This window comes from Sturnus vulgaris, chromosome 5 (assembly GCF_052056855.1).
Source record: "Sturnus vulgaris isolate bStuVul1 chromosome 5, bStuVul1.hap1, whole genome shotgun sequence".
In the NCBI taxonomy this organism is placed as follows: domain Eukaryota; kingdom Metazoa; phylum Chordata; class Aves; order Passeriformes; family Sturnidae; genus Sturnus; species Sturnus vulgaris.
This window is the reverse complement of record NC_142247.1, coordinates 4,517,003-4,539,479: the sequence shown is the minus strand read 5'-3', so window position 1 is coordinate 4,539,479 and position 22,477 is coordinate 4,517,003. Positions and strand designations below refer to the sequence as shown.

Below are 22,477 nucleotides of genomic sequence, written 5' to 3'. Positions count from 1 at the left end.
ATCAGTGAAGCTGATTTTTTTCATCTGTTATACCTGGACTTTAAATTCGTGATAGACCTGAAACTTTCTATTGAATGGAGTGATTTAATACACAGGGAGTTAATCTGACTTTTTATTTAGCACCATTTTCTTGTCCTCTCTTTACCATCAGTTCCTGGCTTAATGATGTTTATATCTTCCCCCTTATTGTCCAATTCTAGGAAAGACTAACATTTATCTCTCCCAGTCTTGAGAAAGCACATTTTCACTAACTGTCATAGCTGCCTGTGCAACTTCCTCACCAATTGTGTCTCTTATTGAGCATAGCTACTCCCAGGTCTTCAAAAGCTGCTCTGCACCTCGTATCTCACTGGAGATACACTCTGCAGGTTTGGGGAGTCTCAGTCCTTCTTTCTAGTTAAGGAGCATTGTCCTGATTATTTCCACACAAATCTTACAATTTTAATTTCTTTGACGTGGGCCGAAGAAACAAACATTGTGACCCCAGAGTGACTTCCCCACTGCCAAGTCTAAGAATGACTGAGACCATTTCAGAAAAACCAGCTGCAAAATTTGGACCCTGGTGCCACCTACTCAGGGATGGAAGCTGTGCCTTAGGCAATGCTTCATTTTCTTCCCTTCTCCACAGTTGTCTGAAGTGCAGATCTGGACTTGAACTTCTGAGGCTTGATGGGTGTTTGTGATCTGGGCTTTTGATTCCATTTCATCTCTAACAGTTTCTTTTTTCCAAACCCTTGGGTAGTTGCCCTTTCCGAGAACGCACGCTGCGCGCAAGAAACACCCTTCTTAAAAAACACAAACACTCAGAATAGGAGCACAGAGAACTGAAAGAGCTTCACCAAGAAGTTTTGTTTCTCCAAAAGCCCTACATAGGAAACCTTGGCCTCTTCACTCCCTCAGTATTTGCTGTATTTATTTCTTTTTCTCCTCTCCAGATTGAGAGCACTTTCTGCCAAACAGAGAAGGGCTTTGTGAGATGAGGGACAGATCAGACTTGTGCAGCTTGTAGAGTATGTGCTGCCTCCTTCTGAGGGCTGAAGGCTAATCTCTTCCTCTGCCGCCCTTCCTTCCCTAAAAAGCATCTCTTTTTTGTAATATCCCTCTTCTCACCTTTACTTTTTTGGAAAAAGGCTCCTAACTGCTCTTGGCAGAGCAGAGCAGACATCCTGCTGCTGGTTTTTCTTCAAAGGCGAGCGGAGGAAAAAAGCAGAACTGAGCTTTGAAAGGAAATTGGCTGCCAAAGCTGATGAGCAATGATAGAAGCTGTGGCTATTCCCCCCAAATTGTGGCTGTTCTCTCCCTCTTCCCCCTCCCCTATTTCCCTGATGTGACTCACGTGCGGGCTGGTGCTGTCCCTTTCCGAGGCCATCCTGGTGCCCATCACAGCTCTGTCTGTCTGTCTGTCTGTCTGTGTGTCTGTGTGTCGCAGCGCAGCCGGAGCGCGGAGAGGAGCGCTCTGAGCTGCCGGAGGCGCTCGGCGCTGAGCAGGGATGCAGCTGCTGGAACAGACCCGCTATTCATGTGCCTGCCTTGGCATGGCCCGGGGGGCGACAGGAGGAGGTGGCAGCCCATTCTTCATTGTCCGGGCAGCCCTGGAACAAGCGCCCCTCTTAGACTTTCCATGGCACTCGCTGCTACCTCTGCGAGCCCCATGAGCTCACTTGGGCAGGGACGCGCTGATGCAGCCAGAGTACCAAGAGGTTCCTGGCATGGGCTGTGCCTCCACACCAGCCACCCCAGCCTCTTCCCTCCCTCCCCAGCGCACAGCAGGATGGACAGATGGAAAACGAAGGAACGAGGTGCACAAAGTCGTGCCTGTTATATGGTGTTACATCTCCGAGAAAATCCGCACTTTACTCTTTTTACGGTCCCTTCTCGTTTTTCTCCCCAGCCAAAATGTCCTTCCCTTCCCCTCCCCAACACTTTTTTTTTTTCCTTTTTTTCTTTTTTTTTTTTTTTGGGTTGAATTTGATATGTCTGGTCTTTGCTGAAATGGAAACTTGCTTTTCGCTGAAGTTAAAAACAACTGTGAATGGCACTGGAATGGAAATGTGTGCAGCTGGAATCAAGTCACAGTGTAGAAAAACATGTTGTTGTTATTATTGTTAGGTGGGTTCCTCAGGCAGAAATATCAGCAATAATTCTCTAGATTTTAGAGAAAGTGCTACTTTGTGCTACTTGCAAATGAGGTAGGCATTTTGATTTTTGAAGGAGAACTTCTGTAGCTACAGTAACATAGAAAATGTATGGTAAGGAATATATTCTGTTTAAACAGCTCAGCCAAATGGGAGTTCTAATACTCCAGCCTGCCTAAAAGTGCTGACAAGTCTGTCAGTAGATGATCCTGTTGCATTGATGCTTCCCAGCAAAAGGCCTCATTTTGCAGTGAAAATACTAGTGCTTAGTACTGCAAGTTCATTTCAAAGTGCTGATGAATTTAACCTCTCTGCATTCCTCTTAAACAGCTTTTTTTTTTTTTTAAACACCGGGATGTATGAGCTGAAGCAGTGAGATGTGTTTGGGGACTGGGCTGGTGTTACACAGGAAAGCAGGACTAGGGTACAGCTCATTTCATCCCTAGGATTCAGCCTAAGGCTGGAAGCCCATCAGGAGCCATGAGGCTGATTCCACAACCAAAAGTGACCACCAAGGTTCCTACTTTTGAATGAAAACGGAGGTGCCTGCTTCTTGTTATCACTGCAGTGATTGTTTGAATGGTGCAGAGAAGTGGAGGTGAGGGGAAAGAGGTTGCTCATTACTGCTCTCCAGCACCTGTTGGCTTTTGCCTTTTTTTTTTTTTTTTTTCCCATAGTATAAAGAGCATTTAACCCCAAATGCAGCCATCTGCTGCTGTTGTTGACTTGCTGGCCTGATAGGAACCTCTATGTTAACAAAAATTCTCTGTGAGTATACTATTGCACAGATGCTAATATAGATAATTACCTGCTTTAATTTACTTTTTCTTACTGTAGTCTATAAAAAGATGTTATGGTTGATCAAGTTATAAATATATGTTGCTTATTAATAGATAATTTACCCTGGGTGGATGCCAACAGTATCCATTAAGGCATTCCTGGGAGTTAAAAGGACTTCATCTTGTACAGGTCCTTTGTGAACAGGCTTCCAGCAAACAGCCCATGAAAGCTGGTCAAAGTTTTTTTTATTTTCTATACGTGGCATAAGCAAAAAACCAACTACAAAATATTTTCTAGTGGTCAGACAGGAATGAAGTATCTATGATTTCGTTTAGTAGGTGAACAAATATTACCAGTGCACAAATTTCAGGCAGGACTGCATGATAACTAACAATGTGTCTTTTTAAAACTATTTTTTTCTGATTATATCTAAGTGCCATGCTAGGAGCTTTTTCTTTTAACACATTCTCCAGAGAGGTATTGCAAAGAGTAGTAATCTTGTACTTGGAAGTGGTTTGTCTGTGTCATTAATAACAAAGCTCAGAGCCAAAAAATGTGAGAAGAGAGGGGAGTGGGTTTATTTTAAAGTGGATTATAATAGCTGCCCAAGAAAGGAGTGCCTCAATGAACACAGTTATTTAGATATACTTGTTTCCAAATGTGATTACAAAGAACCACATTTTCCAAAATATCTTTCCACTGTTAATTATGATGCAAGAATGCACCACTGTAATGCTCCAGAGATTCAGGCACAGAAAATGCAGCCCAGCTTCTAGAAGGGATTATGTGACATGAGTAGTAGCACTCACCAGTTTTAGACTAAGCAGCCCCTGAACTCCCTTCTTCTGCATAACATAAGTGGGACACCTTCAAAACCTGGCTGTTCTAATGGCTATTGATTGATGGATTGATTGGAGAGTCTTACAGGTACAGCATGCTAGAGATGGATGGGATGGGGGAAGTGTTCCTTGAAAGGAGGGTGGAGTGTATCTGGGGCATGATGAAAACAAGTCCATGAGTTTCCTTGTGAGACCAGGAGCCGAGGGGAGGCTCTGAGCATCAGCCCCATTCACTCAGGAGCAGCACACACGGCAGAGTTCCTTATTTCCACTCCTTTCCCTGCCTTCTGCCAGCCTGAGTGCTTGTGCAGCCACCCAAGAAACCAGGCAGAACTTCTTCCAGCTGGAAGGAAAAATAAATCCTTCAGAGAGCATCCAAGATAGCAACAGTTTCTGTAGGACAGCTGCACTTCTAACAGGACAACTTCACTTCTTCACTCTTCCAAGGCCCTCGTCTTGTATTACAGCAGAGGGTTGGGTTTGGTTTTGGGACACTCTTTCTCCACCCTGGAATTCTGAGTGATGTCAGCTCTAACTCAGGAGATGAGAGTGCTGCTGATCTGCTATGGGTGCATTCACCTGACTCCCTGGGGAGATAAGAACACAGCCTGAGCTGTTTAAGCCTTACAGAATGAAAACCAAGAGCAGTCCTGAACTGGAAAACTCTAGAGAGATTGAGATGCAGCAATAGCACAGGAACTAATTAATAAACTGGCCAAGAAAAATGCTGGGTGAGAGAGTAGAGGAAGGTTCTTGGCTGTAAGTGCTGATGTTCTGAAGAAACCAGCCAGTGAGAGTAGCAAGGGCAAGCAGAGGAACCAGACTGGGGATGGAGTTTGTTGAGTTTGCCACAAAGATTACCTGTTACAGCTGCCTGTGCCAGCCAGGGACTGCCCCTGCCAACCATCCTTGTCCCAGGTCCTGGTTTCTGTGTTTCACTGGTGGAACAGCAAAGCTCAGCAAAACTGTAGTGCACACTACTGCAGAAGTGAAGGCAAGAGACTAAGGGCAAAGGCCCATTTTCTGTGGTTTCTTTGGGAATGTTAGTCCTCTCCATTATTGGTTATTGATTATAGCTCGTGGTTAGCTTCACCTGTTATAGGAGAGAGCCACAGAGAGCAGCTTTATGTTTAGCAGAAGAATAATCTCAAGGAAGGCTCTGGAGGCAAGGAACACACATGTGCAAGCAGTACTTCTAAAATTCTCCCAGAGGGTGAGAAATGAAAACATCTCCAGTGAATCGTTAAATTTTATGAAAGCAAGGCTAGAAAGATTATTAAAGAGTCACCCATTGCTTCTCCAGCTCCAAGAGCACAGCAGGTTGGTGGTACATGCCCTGTTAACACAGATGTTGGCTCAGGCTACTTTAAAATGCTCCAGATATGTTGATTTCCAAGGCAACCTATCCCAGTGCTTCAGTAACACCATTCTAACAACTACAAGTGGTTTTGCTGATACTTAATTTAAAACAAAAATCCCTGCTGCAATTTTAGCCTGTTATTCTTATCCTCTCCACGTGGGAGAGAAGAGATTATTTCCTTCCTCTTTGCTACAGTTGTTTACATTTTTGAGGACTGTTATCATGTCTCTGTTCAGTCTTCTCTGTATTTAAGAAAACAAAAATTCTTTTGCCATCTCCTCATAGGTTATATTTCATAGGTCTCTGAGTGCTGTTGTTGTTATCTGAACTCTTTCCTGTTAAATTATCAGGGAGTTTTGGACTGTTGGGAGTCTGCATTAACACAGGTGAAAATGCTGAAAGTGGGAGAAATAATAGAGGAATAATCTTTGACGCATTTGGATTGATAATGGCAGTCTGGGGCAGAGACTGTAATTTTTGTGGGGTCTGACTGAGTAGTAATTTTCAGTTTGTCCTTGAGACAAAAATCACTGTTTTCCTCCAGAAGGCCAGGACAGATTCTAGACAAGAAAAATTCTTTTAGCACTCTTCAACTTTTTAAAGTGTCGTGGTAAACCACAGTGAGAGTGAGAATACAGGTGGATCAGGTTGTAAGGAGTACAAGGTCACCTCCTGAAGCTCACATAACTGACTATTGATGATTCCCAGAAATCCTAGCAGCCCAGACTTGCTTTGCCTGACAAAAGAAGGATTTGTCCCATTTGGAGAACAGTTTCTCAAGCTTCAGTGTTGTTCTTTCCTGGTTGCTAAGACTATTCGATTTTTTTCCTCCCTTAGTCGAAAATTTGCACTTGAAATGTAGATTAAGAATATTAATTAACCCAGAAGATATCACTCCAGAAACAGGGAGTTTAGTTTGACTACAGCCTGACTGGCAGCTTCTTGAGCTCTTTGGGAGCTTAAGTGGACAAATAACTCCCATGTCAACCCTTATCTTCAACACGGGAAGGTGTGAGAGGTTAGAAAAGGGTTATGTGCATTCCAGCACACACCCCCTCTCTTTGGCAGCTCAGCCACAGCCTACAGAAATTACAGGTTGCTTCATGCTCTCTTTTTGTCTCCCTAGCTTGAGACAGGCTGATACTTGAAACTTTTTCAACACCAGTGGGTCAGGAGGCACACACACACGTGTGTCCCCCTCCACACAGCCCCCTGTTAACATGGCATCATCTTTTGGTGAGCCATACTGCAGACTTTTCTTCTGAGTTCTCAACCGATGACCAAAATATTTTCCATTTTGCTTCTGAACTTAAACTGCTGACACCTAAACTTCCCCGTGGGTAATTCTACTGAGCTCAGTGCTTACAGCCTTGGTCCATATCTGGGTTTGGCCTCAGCAGTGTTTCCCAGCCTTGCTCTGCCTGTTGGCTTTGAAAGCCATTTTCCAGGGTAAATCTTGGAAAACTCACCTAATTAAGAGTTCCTCTTACAAGCTCCTTCAACTTTTCTTCTGAAAGTCTCTAAATCTGGCCTTTGGGAACTGGGCAAAAGTTCCTCTCTTGCCCCTTTTAGCTTGAACCAAGTCTTGCCTGACTCTGACCCTGCCTGCAGATCTTCCCAGGAGCTCATTTTGCATGCTCTGAGCAGATTCTGCCTGTGTGCCATTTCACCTCTATGACATTTAACCAAGCACCTAGAATTTGCAGCTGGGACAGAACTGGGGTATTCACACAGATGAATTCCTAATATTCGGATTGCTCTGTTGTGCTTCAGCTAGAGTTGAAAGCACTTTGAAAGCAGGAAGGGAATAAATCCTTTACAGTGAACAACTCCCAGATTCCTTCCCTTGCACCCTCCCTCCTTCCAGTGTTCACCCCCACCTCTCCACCTAAACCAGAGAAAACTGACCCAGAGGGGTAAACCTGGAAATGGCGTGTTAATGGCATTCCCTTCTGCCACCTTTGTTTATTCCCATCCTGGCTCCACACATTAAATAAAAAAGAAACCCTCAGCCTTGCTTACTCTCTCCCTTCCCCCATCTCTTTGCCGTCCTGACAAAGTTTCCAAATAAACCTTGAAAGCCACTATCAGTTGTAAAACGTCTAATCAATGAAAGACACTGGAGTCAGTAATATGAAACCCTTTGCCTCAAGATCTCAGAGTTTCTCACTGAACTTCAGTCTTTAAGGTCAGGCATTCTCACTGCTCTTTGCCTTGATGCTCGTTGAATGCAAAGTCAAACAAGGGGCAGCCCTGAGTGGGTTATTCCTCTGTTTACAAAGCAAGCAGCTCACTGACTTGTGGCAAAGCAGAGTTTAAAAGGGCATCCTCACCTAGAGGGACACGGAGAAAAATAGGGAGAGGTTTTGTGCAGCAGGAGCTGGAGCATCGTTCTCAGTGGGCTGCCTTGTCCCCGAAGCAGCAGTGACTGCAAGGCACTCCAAACGTCATTTACAAATAAGTGTTTTAAAAGAAAAGCATGTGGAAGATAAATAAAGCCAGTACCTCCTACAAAGCCCCTTTAAATCCACAAAAAGTCCCCTTGACTACACTTAGCTTTACAGCAGCCCTGAAGGGAGACAGGGAGATTCCATCAGTATTTGAAAGAGGAGGGAGGAGAAAAGTTATTAAAAAAGGTAAAAGTACAAGAGCAGTGGGAAGAAATGAAACCAGCAACACCCGACAATGACAAATGTAAAATTTATGAATGTTTTGGCATCTTGTCTCCAGGAAGACCCATGTTTTTATAATGGTTCTAATTTAATGTGATTTAGCTCTTGAGAAGTGTACAGCAACAAGGCAAAATAATTAGTGGAAGGTGAGATTAGGAAATTCAATGCAGTTATTGGATTTGTGTCTTGAATGTACTTTTGGGTTTTTCCTGTGGGGTTCCAAGGGAAAACAGAATTTTTCAGGCTCAGAAGTGGTTTCTATACAGACATTTGTGCACACATTTTTCCTCCCTGCTAAGATGTTCCTATAACAAATAGGGACTGAGAGGTTTTAAGGTCTGGTGTCTTCAAACAATTTTGTCAACAAGCAGCTGGGATTTGTTTACATTTTAAAGACAGTCTGCTTAGTTAAATTGCCAAGTGTTACAAGTGTTGTGGTTATGGCAGTGCCTCAGGTCAGGATCAGAAATACAAAGTGCAATAATGTATATTATTGAGAAGGTTATGTTACTGAGAACAACCCACCCTGCAGTCAGTGGAAAGACTTTCTCTGTCTTTCAGGGGCTTAACAGCAAACACGTACTGATCCAGTAACTACGTGCAAAATATATATTTATTTGAGGTCAAACTCCGTATTTCGTGCTGCAAATTGCAAATCAAAAACTTGTACTTAATCTGGTTTGATGGGTATTTTACATTACTTGATGCAGACACAAGAGCTACTAAATTCTTTCTGCTGTACTTTGTCATTTCCTCAGCATTTGTGATATTTGTGAGCAGCTCTTTTAAAGACATTTTGCAGCAAATTTCCCAGTGGAATTTAAGAATTTCAGGCCTGACAGAGAAAATCACTGGTCTGTACAGTTTTGATCCTGAATCGGACACAAGTATTTCACTGGGGTGGTTCCAGAGGCTTTGCTGGAATCCCTCTGATTTACACCCATATGAGATCAGCATTAGGCCCCAGTGTTTTCATTTTTCATTTGTTATTCTTGGCCCTGGTGTCCTTTTACCACTGTTGAATACAATGTTCCTAAAACACCAGATGTGCTTGTGAGATGAGGGAATGTGGCAAAAAAATAGATTGCTGCGATTCACTAAACAACACATGATCTTCTTTTACCCTGTAGTCTGAATTCTGGGCTTTTACACCAGTATAACTGCATTTATTTCTACAGGACTGTTTCTGATTACCATTGGGAAATGAAGTTGTAAATCCTTCCTGGCCTAAGGACTTAACAGGATCTTGCATTATTCTCAGTATTAGCTTGTACAATGACTGACGCTTAGCATTATTTTATAAAAATTCTGGATTTCAAATCACTCTCTTAATATTTCAATCACTATATCACTGTCTGGTTTCAAAGTATTAGGGGCTTTACTGCTCTTTCACTACTTGCTTAGTGCTCCTAGTAGGTGCTTGGAGATCTTAAGTAGTTTATTTATTACACATAGCTCAGTTCCCAGTTATCACATAGTTTATACCAGTTAAAACCGGTGGGAGATCCAAATCTGGCCCAGTATCCAGATTGCTTTGGTGTGGTAGGAAGAACAGGTTCAAATCTGCAGCGTGCTGGCCACTCCAATCTTAGATAGCAAAGCATTATTAAACAAAGTGCTGAGCTTTGGCTGAATCAGTAATGTGACCAAGCAACCCATCTGCTCCTCAAGCCCTGGGAGCACCTGCATTGTTTTGTGCTTGAATCTGAGACTTGGCTGCTACAGCCAACTACTCACAAAGTCTGCTTCAAAGCTCTGAGGCATCCTCGTTGATGATGGAAGTTACAGAGAATTGTTTTCTCATGCAGGCAGCAGCAGTAAGTTTCATACTTTATATATTATATACGATATATTTGGAACAGGGCATTTGAGGTCAGAAATTCACCTCAAATAAATGCTGGTACAAAAGATGCCAGCATCTTCTCCAGTGAGTCTCCTCCTGCTGCACCCACTAAATCACACTGAAATCTAACAATGGGAGCCAGACCAAACCTTTCCCTTGTGTGCATAAATGAAAGTATTGGGGGGTGTGTGTGTCCATCCTAGCTAAGCCATGAAGCATGAGCTGCCAAGACAGAAGAGAGGAGGAAGAGGTGCTGTGCTTGATACCAGCCTTGGCTGCCAGGGGTCCATCATTGACTCATCCTCTGGCAGAAAGCAGAGCCCTTGTGGTAGGCACCAACTCGTGGGATTACATCTGTACAGTCATCCATTATGTCTGTCTCTCTGGCACAAGTTCTTCTTGCAAGGTACTCAAAATGCAGACAGGGTCAGTCTTTTTCTCCTAAAAAATACCAGAAAATAGTGTTGGCAGCATTTTCCCCTGAGCCAGTCTCCAACGTGTTATCTAGCAGGCAATGTTTTATATGGTAAAATCATGGATTTAACTAATTGTGTCAGTAAAAATTCTGCGTCATTTTCTTTGTAAATCTCTTCGTTTATCTCTGTCCAAAACTCCCCCTTAGTTTTATTAAGAACATGATATTCAGTACTTTATGCTTACATCCCTTGTGTAATAGTTGCTCTCTGCCTAAAACAGATGAGATGTCTCTCGTCCCAGGGGTGGCTGAATTGCAATGATGAGCAAAGTGCTCTCTGTGTCTACAGTAAATAATCAGGTAGTGAACAACATTAGGTGCTTGGAGATCTTTGGCCAGAGGCTACAGTATAAAGTCAGTTGCTCCTTGGCAGGAGCACCTGGGGGCTCTGGATGATGGGTAAAGTGAGAAGACCAGGTGTGTTCACAATCTAACAATATAAGATGAAGATTTACAGTGACCCACCCTCTCTTTTCATATTCAATTCTGCAGGGTCACAAAAGAAATTACATTACTATATACCCCTGCATAAGTTAAAGGTGTCAAAGACATTAAAAAAAGAAAGTAATCTCTGTGAACTTAAAAATATTTCCTGTTTCCACTGTCTTACCCAGTGCATTTCACTTAGGATCTGAGGGGTTTGTTCAAGGAATAAATTTTCACGTTTTAAAAGTCCTACTGCTGTGACGGTTCTGTGACACAGTTTGTTTTGACAGATGGTCAAATACCTGTCCTTCAGAAGTGCTAAGGGGTTGATCAAAACGCACTGAAAGTAATGGAAACAATTACTGTAAGGTAGCCCCAGAACTTGGCTTGTGCAATTTCAAATGTCTGTTCTTTATGCTGTAAATCCTCCATTCCAGCAGGTTAATTACGGACCAGTATTCATTATTCCTTTATGAAGTGATTGGGATGCTCCTCAAAGTAGCAAGCAAAGGAAAAATAAATATATGTTATTTTTCAGTCCAGCATCCCATGCTTAGTTCTAAGTGAATTTCATGTCTGGAGAAGTGTCAGGTTGATGGCCCAGGCGCAGGCGTTCTCCTTTCATCTACAAACACTTACTCTAGCAGCAGAACAAAAGCCTTCTCCACACTCGTCCCTGACAGCACATCTTCAAACTGCACAGACTTCAAATGGCAAGCCCTTTGAGTCCTTGATCTGTCTGGCAGCCTCTGTAACAAAGGGGCAAATCTGTGATAGGGCTTTTTATGGCACGCATCTCCAGCAGAAAGTCGGCTGGGAGTCTCAAATTGTCTCAGAGATCAGTGCTGCCTAATATTATTATGCACTGCTGTTCTAAAAATAGTTCTGATTAGATTATGGTAGATAAAACCCCACTAAAATGGCTTAGAATGCTAACGGAATTTATTTTGGAATAAACTGAATTTTTTCCTAGTGAAACCTGTCATTATGCTAGAAAAAAATTCCTCCCACAGGAATTTTTTTTCTGTGACCATTAAGTAATATGAAGAGTGGTTTAGTTTGTTATAATTTTTACCAAAAAAAAAACCAACCCCATGCAGTGGAAACTAAGAAATATGATAACAAAAGTATTTCTCACAAACTTCTCCAGCCTTGTGTAAATGCTGACCAGGATACCCAATTATACCAGGCATCTGTGGCTGCCCATCATGTAGGAATTACGAGCTTACCTCGATCTAAGGCAAAAGACAATCAGTGTCTTTCTCAATATACAATCCATAGCAAATTGAAGGCATACTGGGGATTATGAGTCAGCCTGAAAATGCAACCACCTTGCTTTAGGATGCCTGAAACAGGATTCCAAAATCAACAATTTATAAATAACTATCTTCATCCTGACTCATTCGGGTTTTTTTTCTTCTCATTATAGTAGAATTACTATTTGAAGAGTAGTTCTTCTTCTTCCAAAAGTGGTATAGAAAGAAATTTTTCCTGTCAGACAGCACCTGCCACGTGAATGAAAACAGCATCCTTGGAAGCTGGTGTTTTATCTAGGTCACCTGCAGACAGAGGCTCTGAGCCTTCACTGCCCTGCTTTGGAACATTGCCACCAGATGCTTTCCCTCGCCACTCAAGGCTGCTGGCAGTGTGCATCCCTCAGACAGGAAGGTGAAAATGGGGGGAAGAAAGCAGAATAGCTTTACAAGCAGCTTGGATGGAAAGATGCTGATAGAGGAAATTCCTGTTCTTTACCATCACAGGACGGTCTTGCCTCTTGCCAGCTTGTGACAATGGGCACCACGGGCACTGGCCTGAGAGCACCTCAATTTAAGACTTTTTCCCCATAATGAATCAAACCCACCAAATAGGAAAAATCCCTGTCGTGGTTCTCCCAGCCAGAGCGAGTCTGTTGGATACCTTGGGGAATGGGCTGCCTTTGTGTTGGACTGTGTCTGTGTCCATCCCCCTCTGAAGCACCGCAGCTCCTCTCCCCTATTTGCATCTCTCATCTGGGACCCGTGCCCTTGGGCAAATTCCCGGCATCTGTGCTCTTGTCATTAGGGAGCTGGACCAGCTGCTCCTGCCAGCTTCTGAGAGGGCCAGCACACCCTGCTTCCAGCAGCAGCCGGGGGAAAGGACAGCGTGTCCTTCTGCCACCTAAACCTTCACCTTTCAATAGTCCCAAAGCAGGCAGGGGTGGGGACTTTGCACCCAGAGAGGGATGGTGGTACCCACAGCACTGGGACGCTTTGTGGGTATGAGCAGCCTGTTCTGTGCTGTCTCACACAGCAGTTAGCTCTCCCTTGGAGCAATGGGGAGAAGAAGAGAAATTCCACCCACATCACAAGATTGTATTTTCAGTTTTTGTTTTTTTTTTTTTTTTGTCCATGCATTACTGTATCTGTCTGAGGTGCTCCTGTGTTCTAGCAAAACAGAGATCCAAAGTGTTGGATTTTAGAAATCTGGAGTTTTGAAGCTTTCTGTGCATCCAGGCACAGACCCCCTAGAAAACATTGCTCTGGACCTGAAACTTTGAAGAAGGCTTGTAAATATGAATAGTGAGTTAGAAATCACAAATGTGTAGTGGGTTAGATGTGTGTATTTTCACTGGGTGATGGGTTTTAAATTTAAAGGTTTTATAGTATAGTGGTGGTTATGGAACAAGATGGACAATTTCGGGTAATGTCTTTCTCTTTGTTCATCTTCTTTTTCTGTCTTCTTCACAGAACTCGGGTAGTAACCTATGGCTGGTCAGGCAAATACCACTCTGAGGGTTGTGGGAATCTATTATTGGGTCAAAAGGATAAATAATGTAGGTGTTAAACTTTTATTGGTTTGTTTAGCTTTAAAAGGCCTTGAAGCAGGCTCAGCTAGAGGCCATTTTTTCCCACTTCTAGCAAGGAGCTGGAGGTGCTGTCACACTTTCTGTAATTTCTGATAAGATATAATAAACATCCAAGCCCTAACACAAGAATTGTCTCAATCACCTTTCTGTTAATCCTGGCTCTGAAGGAAAACAGATGAGACTGATGACAAACCACTAATAAGTGGTGCAAAGTCCAGCATACACCCCCACACCAAAGGATAATAAAAACAATTATTTTGACATGTAAAGAAACAATATAGAGCACAACTAAAGCAACAAATCATATTTTGCACTTAGAAATTCCCTCTCAGACTAACAGCTAGCTGGGAGTACTTTCAAGGAATGGGTAGAAAGAAATTAAATTAAATGCTGTGACCCACAAATACACTTCATGTTGTAATTTATATGTGACTAAAAACTGGCAAAGAGCACAAGGACAGCCTAATTTTCCAAGGAAACGATATAGTAGTCAGGCCTTTGATTTTGAAAATGTTTTTTTATGAGTTCTCTGCCCAGTGAGCTGCATGGATTTACTTCAGAGGATTACACAAACCTGAAAGCTTTTGAGCTTTGGACTGTCTGTACCAGAGTTCTGAAAACTTCTGATTGTTTCAAAGACCCATTTTTGTTTGAAATGTTTTGTACATTTTAACTGGTTCATACCTCTATAAAATTTCTACTTTTTCCTCAGTTCTCTCAGTACGGTTTAGGAGTAACTCCACAGAAGTCAGTGGTGCTTGTTGTAAACCCTGCCTCACTGAAACACTGTTGTTTTTTTTAAAAAAAATTGTTTTTCCAGCAGCATTGGTATTTCCTCCTCCTCCCCAAACCACCTCACCTTTTTCCAGTCATCTATTCTTTCAACTATTATTTTAAATACACCAGTAACAATATTGATGTAAGTTCAGTCCAAAGCCCTTAAAATAATAGAAAACCGCAGGCAAACGCTTTTGGCTTCTTCTTTGTGCTCGGTGTGGAACTGTTAGCTCAAAAGCTGATAGCTGATAATGAGCAACCCTATGGAGAAGGATGCTGGAACACTGAGCTGTTTTTGTGGGCTGATCCAAAGTATAAGGAAGTTAATGGATGGCTTTATACTTCGGGCTCCAGGATGATGGGCTGGTATCAGGTTTTAAGAGGATGGATAATAGGCTAATTGTTCTGAACAGATAACAGCAATTTGCAACTGGATGGGTATAATGGAGCATTCATTCTAGAATGTTTTTATGTGAAGTAAAGCAATTTTTAAAAAACTTTTTATAAAGCTATTTACCAAGGAATTTAATACAAGAGAAAATTAATAATTTTGAAAGAGCTGAATTTCTTAACTGGGATATCCTACCTGCACACCTGACAGTGAATTCATTGGCTGATTGAAAGAGTAGTTACACTCCAAATGGTTTCAGGATGTACTGTGAGCATTGTGTACTGCCTGTGTTACATGCAGAATTATTTGTCACCTACAAAGAATTACCTCCAAAACCAAATTTAATCAGAATGAGGAAAGGAGGAAAAATTTTAATAAGAAGTATCCACGGCCGTTGTATTTGTAAAATATAGAATAACTGAAAATGAGGGTAATTTGATTACCTTATGGAAATAAGAGGCTCAGATACTTAAGTAATTTCTGAAGCCAAAATGGCAAGCCTGAGCCCTGGCACTGGCTGCAGCCTGCAGGCAGCCAAAAGGGGATCTCCAGCTGCAAGCCCAAGATAACAATCACTTGGAAATGTTTGTGCCAAGAAGAGTGGCTCCATTACTGCTCTCCCACTAATGCAAAGGATAATAGAATCAGAAAGAAGCAGGTCTGGAAGGGGCCTCAGTAAGTCCTTTAATTGGTTTCCTGCCCGAAGGCAGAAGGAACTGTGCTTATGCTATTTCTGCTAAATGTGAGTCCAACCTGTTCTCAGAGGTCTCCTCTGATGGAGGCTTTGCAGGCTCGGAGCAGAGGGCAGGTGGTGATGACACCCAAGGTGGGAAGGCAGACAGAGGTGGAGAACCACATAACCAGACCGAGGGGCTAGGTGCAAGAGCAAGGGAATGTGGTAAAAAGATGCAAAAAAAGGGGAAAATCTCAGCCATAACATCTATAAGAAAAATCTAAAGAATGTGGAGTATAAGACACACAAGCCAGAGCAAGGCAGTTTGTCAGGAATTAATTGAGGAAACCTGGAGTTCATACAAGAGGAAGTTAGGTAAGAGGAGGAGGACTTGTACAGCAGGAAAAGTGGAATCCTCACACATTTTATTATTTGATTTTTAAAATAACGTTTTTCTTCTTGTTACTTAACCAATGATCCTATGAACATTCATGCAATTGTTACCTTGAATTCTCTGCAGATACCCAGAGCACACTTCATGAATTGCTGTGATCTAGAGCTGGTTGCTGTGTCTGCTGTATCCATGGATAAGGGTCTCATTGTCAGCACTGAAGTGTTTCCACATAAAAGTGAGAGCACATTTTAGTCAATGTGAAAGCCTAGCTAGAGACATAAAGTTCTTTCCTGAACATCTGTCAAATAATGCTGCCACTGAGAAGCTGCTAGACCATTAGGGAGAACTTCTTTCTAAGATAAAATATTTGCTATATACATTTTTACAAGCAATTTGCATCTGAAAATGGTAGAGCAGAACTGCATGAGGAGAGGAATGTAGAGAAAGGAGGAGAAAATGGAGGCCAAGCACTTGGCTTGGTTTACATTATCTTGCTGTCTGTACTCGATGACTTGACACTCTCCATGCCAGGGTGGAGACAAGTTGCAGAGGGGCATCCTCAGGACTTTGTTTAGGGTTAGGGTGCTGAACACCCCTAGAGCTGTAATGTGGCTCAGCCAGTCAGGTTTATCACATTTAGGAGAGGAGAACAGGTGCTGTCCTATAGCAGAGGTCAAGCTGTGCTGAGGATCCCTTTTGGTCTTTAAGGCAATGTATCCCAGAAGTGTCCACAACCAGTGGGTGACCCCATTCTCAGCCCATGCCTGAAATGGAAATTTCCTCAGAAGAGCAAGTGCCTCTTCAGACACTTGCATCCCACCTGAGCAGTGCAGAGGTGCCTCTGAAGAGCCATATGGCCTTTGGTGGAACAGCAGGCAGATGGAATTGGGAAGAGATTAAAGCTCCATAAAAGAATTGAAGTTACAGCACAGTGTGTGGCTATTCATTATCACCAGACATATTGTCTTGACACTGATTGCATACAGGGGTGAAAAACTCTACAAGGTGGGATAAATTAAACAGGTTTTACTTACTAATATGCTTTTCAAACACACATCAGCAGAAACAGAGAAGCTATATTTTATGTAAACCTTCTCTAAGTCCCTTGTCTTAAAGGGACTGCAGCATTAACTGTGCAGAATGGTGAAGCATTAGAGGTACCCCAGGTGAGAGACAGCAATGACAGAAGCTTGATAATAATGCTTATCTTACTTCCAAGTAAAGAACACTAACATATCTTTGAAAGAATATACAATATCTCTGTGCAGGGCTGGCTGTCCCACACCTAAGGGGCTGTAACAGAGCTGTGCATAAACAGGATAATACTGGTGCCTTTGTGCAGGTGGGTTATGCTATAGACAGTCAACATCTGGCTCAGGTGTCAGGTCTTGAATACATTATATGAGTGCAGCAAAATAACATGATTACTCGGGAGAATATCCGTGAAATAATAACAAGCTTCAGCAATGAGGTAGGAACTCTAATAACTCAGGTGAAAGTATTGCTTTCCTGCCTTTCTCCATGCAACTCTGAAATGTCACAGCATGTTGGCCAGCAGGCAGCTACATCACCACAGTTCTGTCCCTGTCTTTCCTAGAAAGCTGTAAATTAATCAGCTGAAGTGTATAATGCTGGATTCTCCTAGCATGAGAACAGAGTAAGTGGTCATTCTGGCCCCCACAAACAAGGGGGTACCTGTTTGCAGAGCAGCCTGGGCAAACCTGCAGTCCCTGCTGGTGAAACCCTGCCTGGATTCCACCCACATGACTTCACTGTGAGACAACTAATGGTTGCATGGATTGCTCCGAGGCCAAGTTTGAGGCAAGAGATTCCTTCTGTGTCTCCAGTGTTATTTTGGTATATTTTATTTGGCCCAGAATCTGGGAAAACAAAGGGGAGGTTTTCCGTGGGGAGTGGAAGGAGGAGGCAGGAAGGGCTACCATATTTCTCCAGACGGAAACTCCTACAGTGCTCGAGTCCAGCTCTGCTGCAAGTGTCAACAGATCAAATGTGATACAGGAGGCCCTCTGCCAACTCTTTGCTACTGCAGCAGCAAACTGGGAAGAAAGCAGGAACTAATATCCAGTACCACTGAGCAAGGTTCAGCCTCTGCTGCACAAGGATGGAGCAGGCAGAAATCAGTAAGCACCTTCTCCTTTCTGTGCAGTGTGACATTGGCTTGCCCAGGGCCACCTTCTCCTTTCCAATGTGACACTGGCTTGCCCAGGGCCACCTTCTCCTTTCCAATGTGACACTGGCTTGCCCAGGGCCACCTTCTCCTTTCCAGTGTGACATTGGCTTGCCCAGGGCCACCTTCTCCTTTCCAGTGTGACACTGGCTTGCCCAGGGCCACCTTCTCCTTTCCAATGTAACATTGGCTTGCCCAGGGCCCCAGCAGGACAGAGCTGGCCCAGAGAGGCTCACAGCCAGGCTGTTCAGGCCATCTGCTGAGTCAGCGCCGGTGGCAGCACTTTCTGTGACAGCATCCTAATATGTGCAGTTCTTGTCCCAGTTGCTGCCTCCCAAGGAAGACCCCAAAAATGAAGGTTGCTCCAGAGCAACACAGAGCTCCACTGCACCACAAACTGTGCCCCTTGGTGGCAGTGGGTGTGATTCAGACCAATAGCTGCTGAGGGCAACAGATTGAGCAGTAATTAGCTGCTGTTAGTCATCCTCTTCCCAAGTACAGAGTGGGACAGCATTTGATTATTTCAACACAGTTGGATGTGGGAGGGAAGGTAGGCCTGGAAACATTTTCCTGACAGCATACTTCTCAGCTCTTTTAAAACACCTCTCATGCTGACACTCAGCACAGCATTTCAAATAAAATGCTATTTCCTCTTGTAGAGCAGCAAGGGAAAAATGCTGTCACAGGTTTTATAACAAACATTAGGTAAGCAGCAATCATCCCCATTGTGCAATCTGGGATTCAGGTAGGAAAACAATCCATAGATGGCTAAGAGAGAAGTACTGTGTGTCTTAATAATCTGAATAAGGAGTGAACTACTTAAGGACCACAAAGAAGGGACAGAGTTGAATGGGTTAGTGGGACAACTTCACACAGCTAAGTGTGAAGAACAAAAATGTGTAGTTTTGAGACTGGAAGCTGAAACCTGAGGAAAATGTGAGTTATTTGTGTTTAGATAAGTTCTTTCTCTCTCATGATGTCATGCTGTGGTCTGCCTCCAGCTATTGCCTGTCCTTCTGACAGGTCTGATCCAGCATGCAGTGTCACTGGTGATGTCTATTTGTACCATAAAAAACCAAAAACCTTATGAATGGGCTTGTAACTTTTTATTTTTTCCCTACCTGCTGCCTCAGTACTTCCTTTTCTCCCTGAATTCACAACACCCCAGAAATCTTAGAGCTGCCTTTGCTCTTGGGCACACATATCAGAACTTTCTACTCAATTGTACCTCTCTCTGAAGGGCTTTGTGTTGGTCCTCTCAAAATCCTGCATGTACAGAACTCCCTTTGGAGGGAAGCATTTAATGATCCTGAGCAAGTATAAGGTTCTTAGAATCCACAGAGTAAATCTCTGAGTGGTAACAGAAGATTTGACAAGCTCCCATATACAATTTTTGGCTTACTTTGGGAGGTCTTAATGGGATTCAAACAAAAAGTAGTTAGGATTGTGTTAGAATTCTAGCATTCCTAATATCATGTGTCCAGATAAGGAGTGTTCTCTGCACAAGTAGAGCCTGTTTTGTTTATTACAGGTAAATAAATACAGATAAATGCTGTCTGTCTATGATCAGCTTTTTTAAAGCAAGAATATTCCTTTCCTACCAAGCAAACTTGAAAGAAAAAGGAATCAAGACAGTAAGCTAAACATGCACTCAGAAATTGCTTAGTCCAACATTTAGAGCATGTTGTTGTCAGCTTGCATTTTTAAAAACTCTGAACCAGCCAGCTGAGTTAGCTGAGCTGCTAACAAGCAGGTCAGAAACCACACCACAGTGGTGGTTACTATTCTCCCCTGCACAAAGATCCCAACAGCATTGATAAAATGATATGAACAGCTGAATATCCTGGCGTGGTGTACAGGTGCTACCAGTTTTACAGGCACTGAAGAGGGTGTATGGCTTGGTTTTGAAACAGGAGGGGTGGATGACCAAGAAAATATCTATATTCAGGGTGGGTATTTTTTTTTATCTCAACCAAGTGTTTCCAATTCTGCATTTTACTGACAATGATGAATTCATTGCTCTTAAAATCAGGATGATGAGTTCTGTTTATAGCAGTTTGCATAAGTAATCAGTTTCATGTTCTAAAGCATCTCTCATTTTGCATGTTTTAACACAGTAGATTTTGAATGCTCTTCAGGGATTGTCACTGAAACATTGTCAAGTAATAGAGTATCAGCTTTGTCTTATTGGGACATTATTTCACATTCAAATATATTCAGACTTGTTCATTTTTCCATTCAACAATTCACCCCAGTAGTTCTAATGTTACTTTCCTGTGTTACATTAACCTTCTCTGGGGTTTAATGCTTTAAATATTTATAGACTGTTGTAATGCCCAAATAATCACATTTCTAGTCCTCAATACCTTCTGTACGGCATTAACACCGACATTTTAACAGAAATTAGGCCTTTTAAATTAATGTAATTAAATTAACAGAAATTAGTCCCTTAAGCTAGGTAAATCACAGCATAGTGATTGGCCTTCTTTTTGTTGATTTTTGTTGGTTTTAACTGACTGTCAATACATGATCAGTCACATGGGGTGTTACATATCTGGTAGAGGGAGGAGATACAAAAGATTCAGATCCAAGGCACAGTCATAATTTTTCTGATGCATCTAATAGCATCATTGACATTTGAATTTTGGACAAAGAAACAAACTGCACTATAATTTTTGTACTGTTAGGAGGAAAGCTCATGCAGATGTTGAGCACAGAATTTACACAAACTCAGGCATTTGTGTGATTTGTGCCTCATGCTATCTTGGGCTGCTGCCAAAAGTGTAAGCTGCTCAGAGACTGTTTGTTTCCCCTGAGATTGAATATTCCCTGTAATGCAAGATGTTTTTAAAAAATAATTTAGTCACTGTGATATTAGAAGTCCTAATGAATGGAGCTATATTTCTTTCTGCTGGAAAATCCTGGCAAACCTTGTAATGATTGTTGTGTAGTCTCTGTCACTTGTTTGTCGATCTGATTTTAGGTACTGGTGTTTGATGTGGGGAATTTTTACTACTCTAAGATAGACCCAAATTATTTGCCTTTCTATGACCAGCATTGTTTTGAACCTGAAGTGATGTACCTGTAAATCACATAATCATTATAGCCTGATCCTCCAGACACTTACTGCTGTGTGCAATGTAAAATGTCAATGTTCCTAGGAATAAGTACTGTTTCCCAGCTGTAGTGTTTGCAGATTTGGGTGCCCAAAATGCACGTTTGTGTGCCTGCATCCAGCACAGTGGAGAAGCTACTGATGGGGAAGAAGAAGGTGCTGGGAGTAAACAGCTTGTGGTTCAGGTTCCAGGCTCCCAGGGAAGTTAAGCACTGCATCCCAAAGTGGATGGAGTGAACTTACAGGGAATTACTCACTCGTCCAAAAGTTTTAATAATTTGTCCTTTATACTGCCAGCACCATAGAAAATCTGTCTACCTTATCTTAGTGTAGCTTGTGCTGCAAACTCTGCAAGTTTTGCAGCCATGACTGTATCTAAACATACCTGGCTTTGTCCTCCCTGCCTAGGGCAGTCGAGGAGCTGTCTGAGCAGAAAGACATTGATCCTACTGCACCTCATAGTCTGTGATGTAAAACACACTTTCTTGTGTCCCCAGAAGGCAATGTCTTTGCTTTCCAGCCATCAGTGGCAGTAAATAGTTCATGGACGAGAAGGGGAAGTTGTTTTCAGAAAACGAGAATATTAAACAGAAACATTTAAAAAGACTGTTGTTTCAGGATCGAAACTGCAGAACCGTGTTGGTATCAGAGGCAGATAAATTGGGCAAGCTGTTTGTCAGAGAAAGACATTAAAGCAGAGGTGTCTCATACACACACACGTATGTAATTGAAATACGACAAAATGTTGTCAAAAGTATCTTAGAGGCAGTTGAACTATTGATTTCCATTCTGCTGTATTTGAGGCTACTTGATGAGTTGTTGTGTATCTCATTTTGGAGAGGCTGATGTTTTGGGATAGAGTCAGTCATTAACTGTTTGTGACATTAACTATTTGTAACTATTTGGACATGGTAGTACCACAAGCACGAAAAGGAAACAAAGAGCTTTTCCAGTTATCAAATACACTCAGATCACCTCTCCCTTCTCACCTGGAGCCTTAGGACACTCATCAGCCTCCCAAGGTCTCTGAGAAACATCAAGTAGATTCCTTGGAGTGTTTCACTTAAGATCAAGCACAGCAGAAGATCCAGTGCTATCTGCAAGGCAGCTGCAGCTCCCTGATTCTCTTTCCAGTCTTGGACAAAGATTTGAGCAACCTGAGAGCTGCTGTGACCTGTGTCATCTGGCAGTGGCCCCCAAGAGCTTGTTTACCCTGGATATTTTTTCATCGGATTATAATTACACCACTGAAACTACATGAGTGGGAAAACTTTGCACGTGTGGAGCAGGGGTCATTCAGGTACAGAACTTTGCCAGTTTTAATAGCAGTGTGCTTATGTTGTCAGTAAAGCCTTTCACTCCTGACAAAGCCATGCCTTAGCTGTGGGTTGCCAGCACGTGTTAAGTTCCAGCTTTGTGCCTCTGCTCCTGGTCCTGGCAGGCTGCAAGAGGAGCCAGCTGCCCAAGCTGGAAGTGAACAGCTCTGTAACATGCACAACTTGCCAATCACTCCTCACACTGACTACTTGGCAAGGAGAGAAGTGGTCTGAGGAGGCTACTCCAG

At 42.7% G+C, this 22,477-nt stretch overlaps 1 protein-coding gene across 1 annotated transcript in view; it reads right to left on the bottom strand.

The window, feature by feature from the left end:
- NINJ2 (ninjurin 2) overlaps positions 1–1,522 on the bottom strand; it is a 44,919-nt gene extending 43,397 nt beyond the window's left edge. The window contains exon 1 of the mRNA XM_014869926.2: positions 1,337–1,522. Coding sequence (XP_014725412.1) covers positions 1,337–1,381 — 45 coding nt within the window. The 5' untranslated portion in view covers positions 1,382–1,522. The remainder of the gene's footprint in view (positions 1–1,336) is intronic.
- Between the last annotated feature and the right edge of the window lie 20,955 nt (positions 1,523–22,477).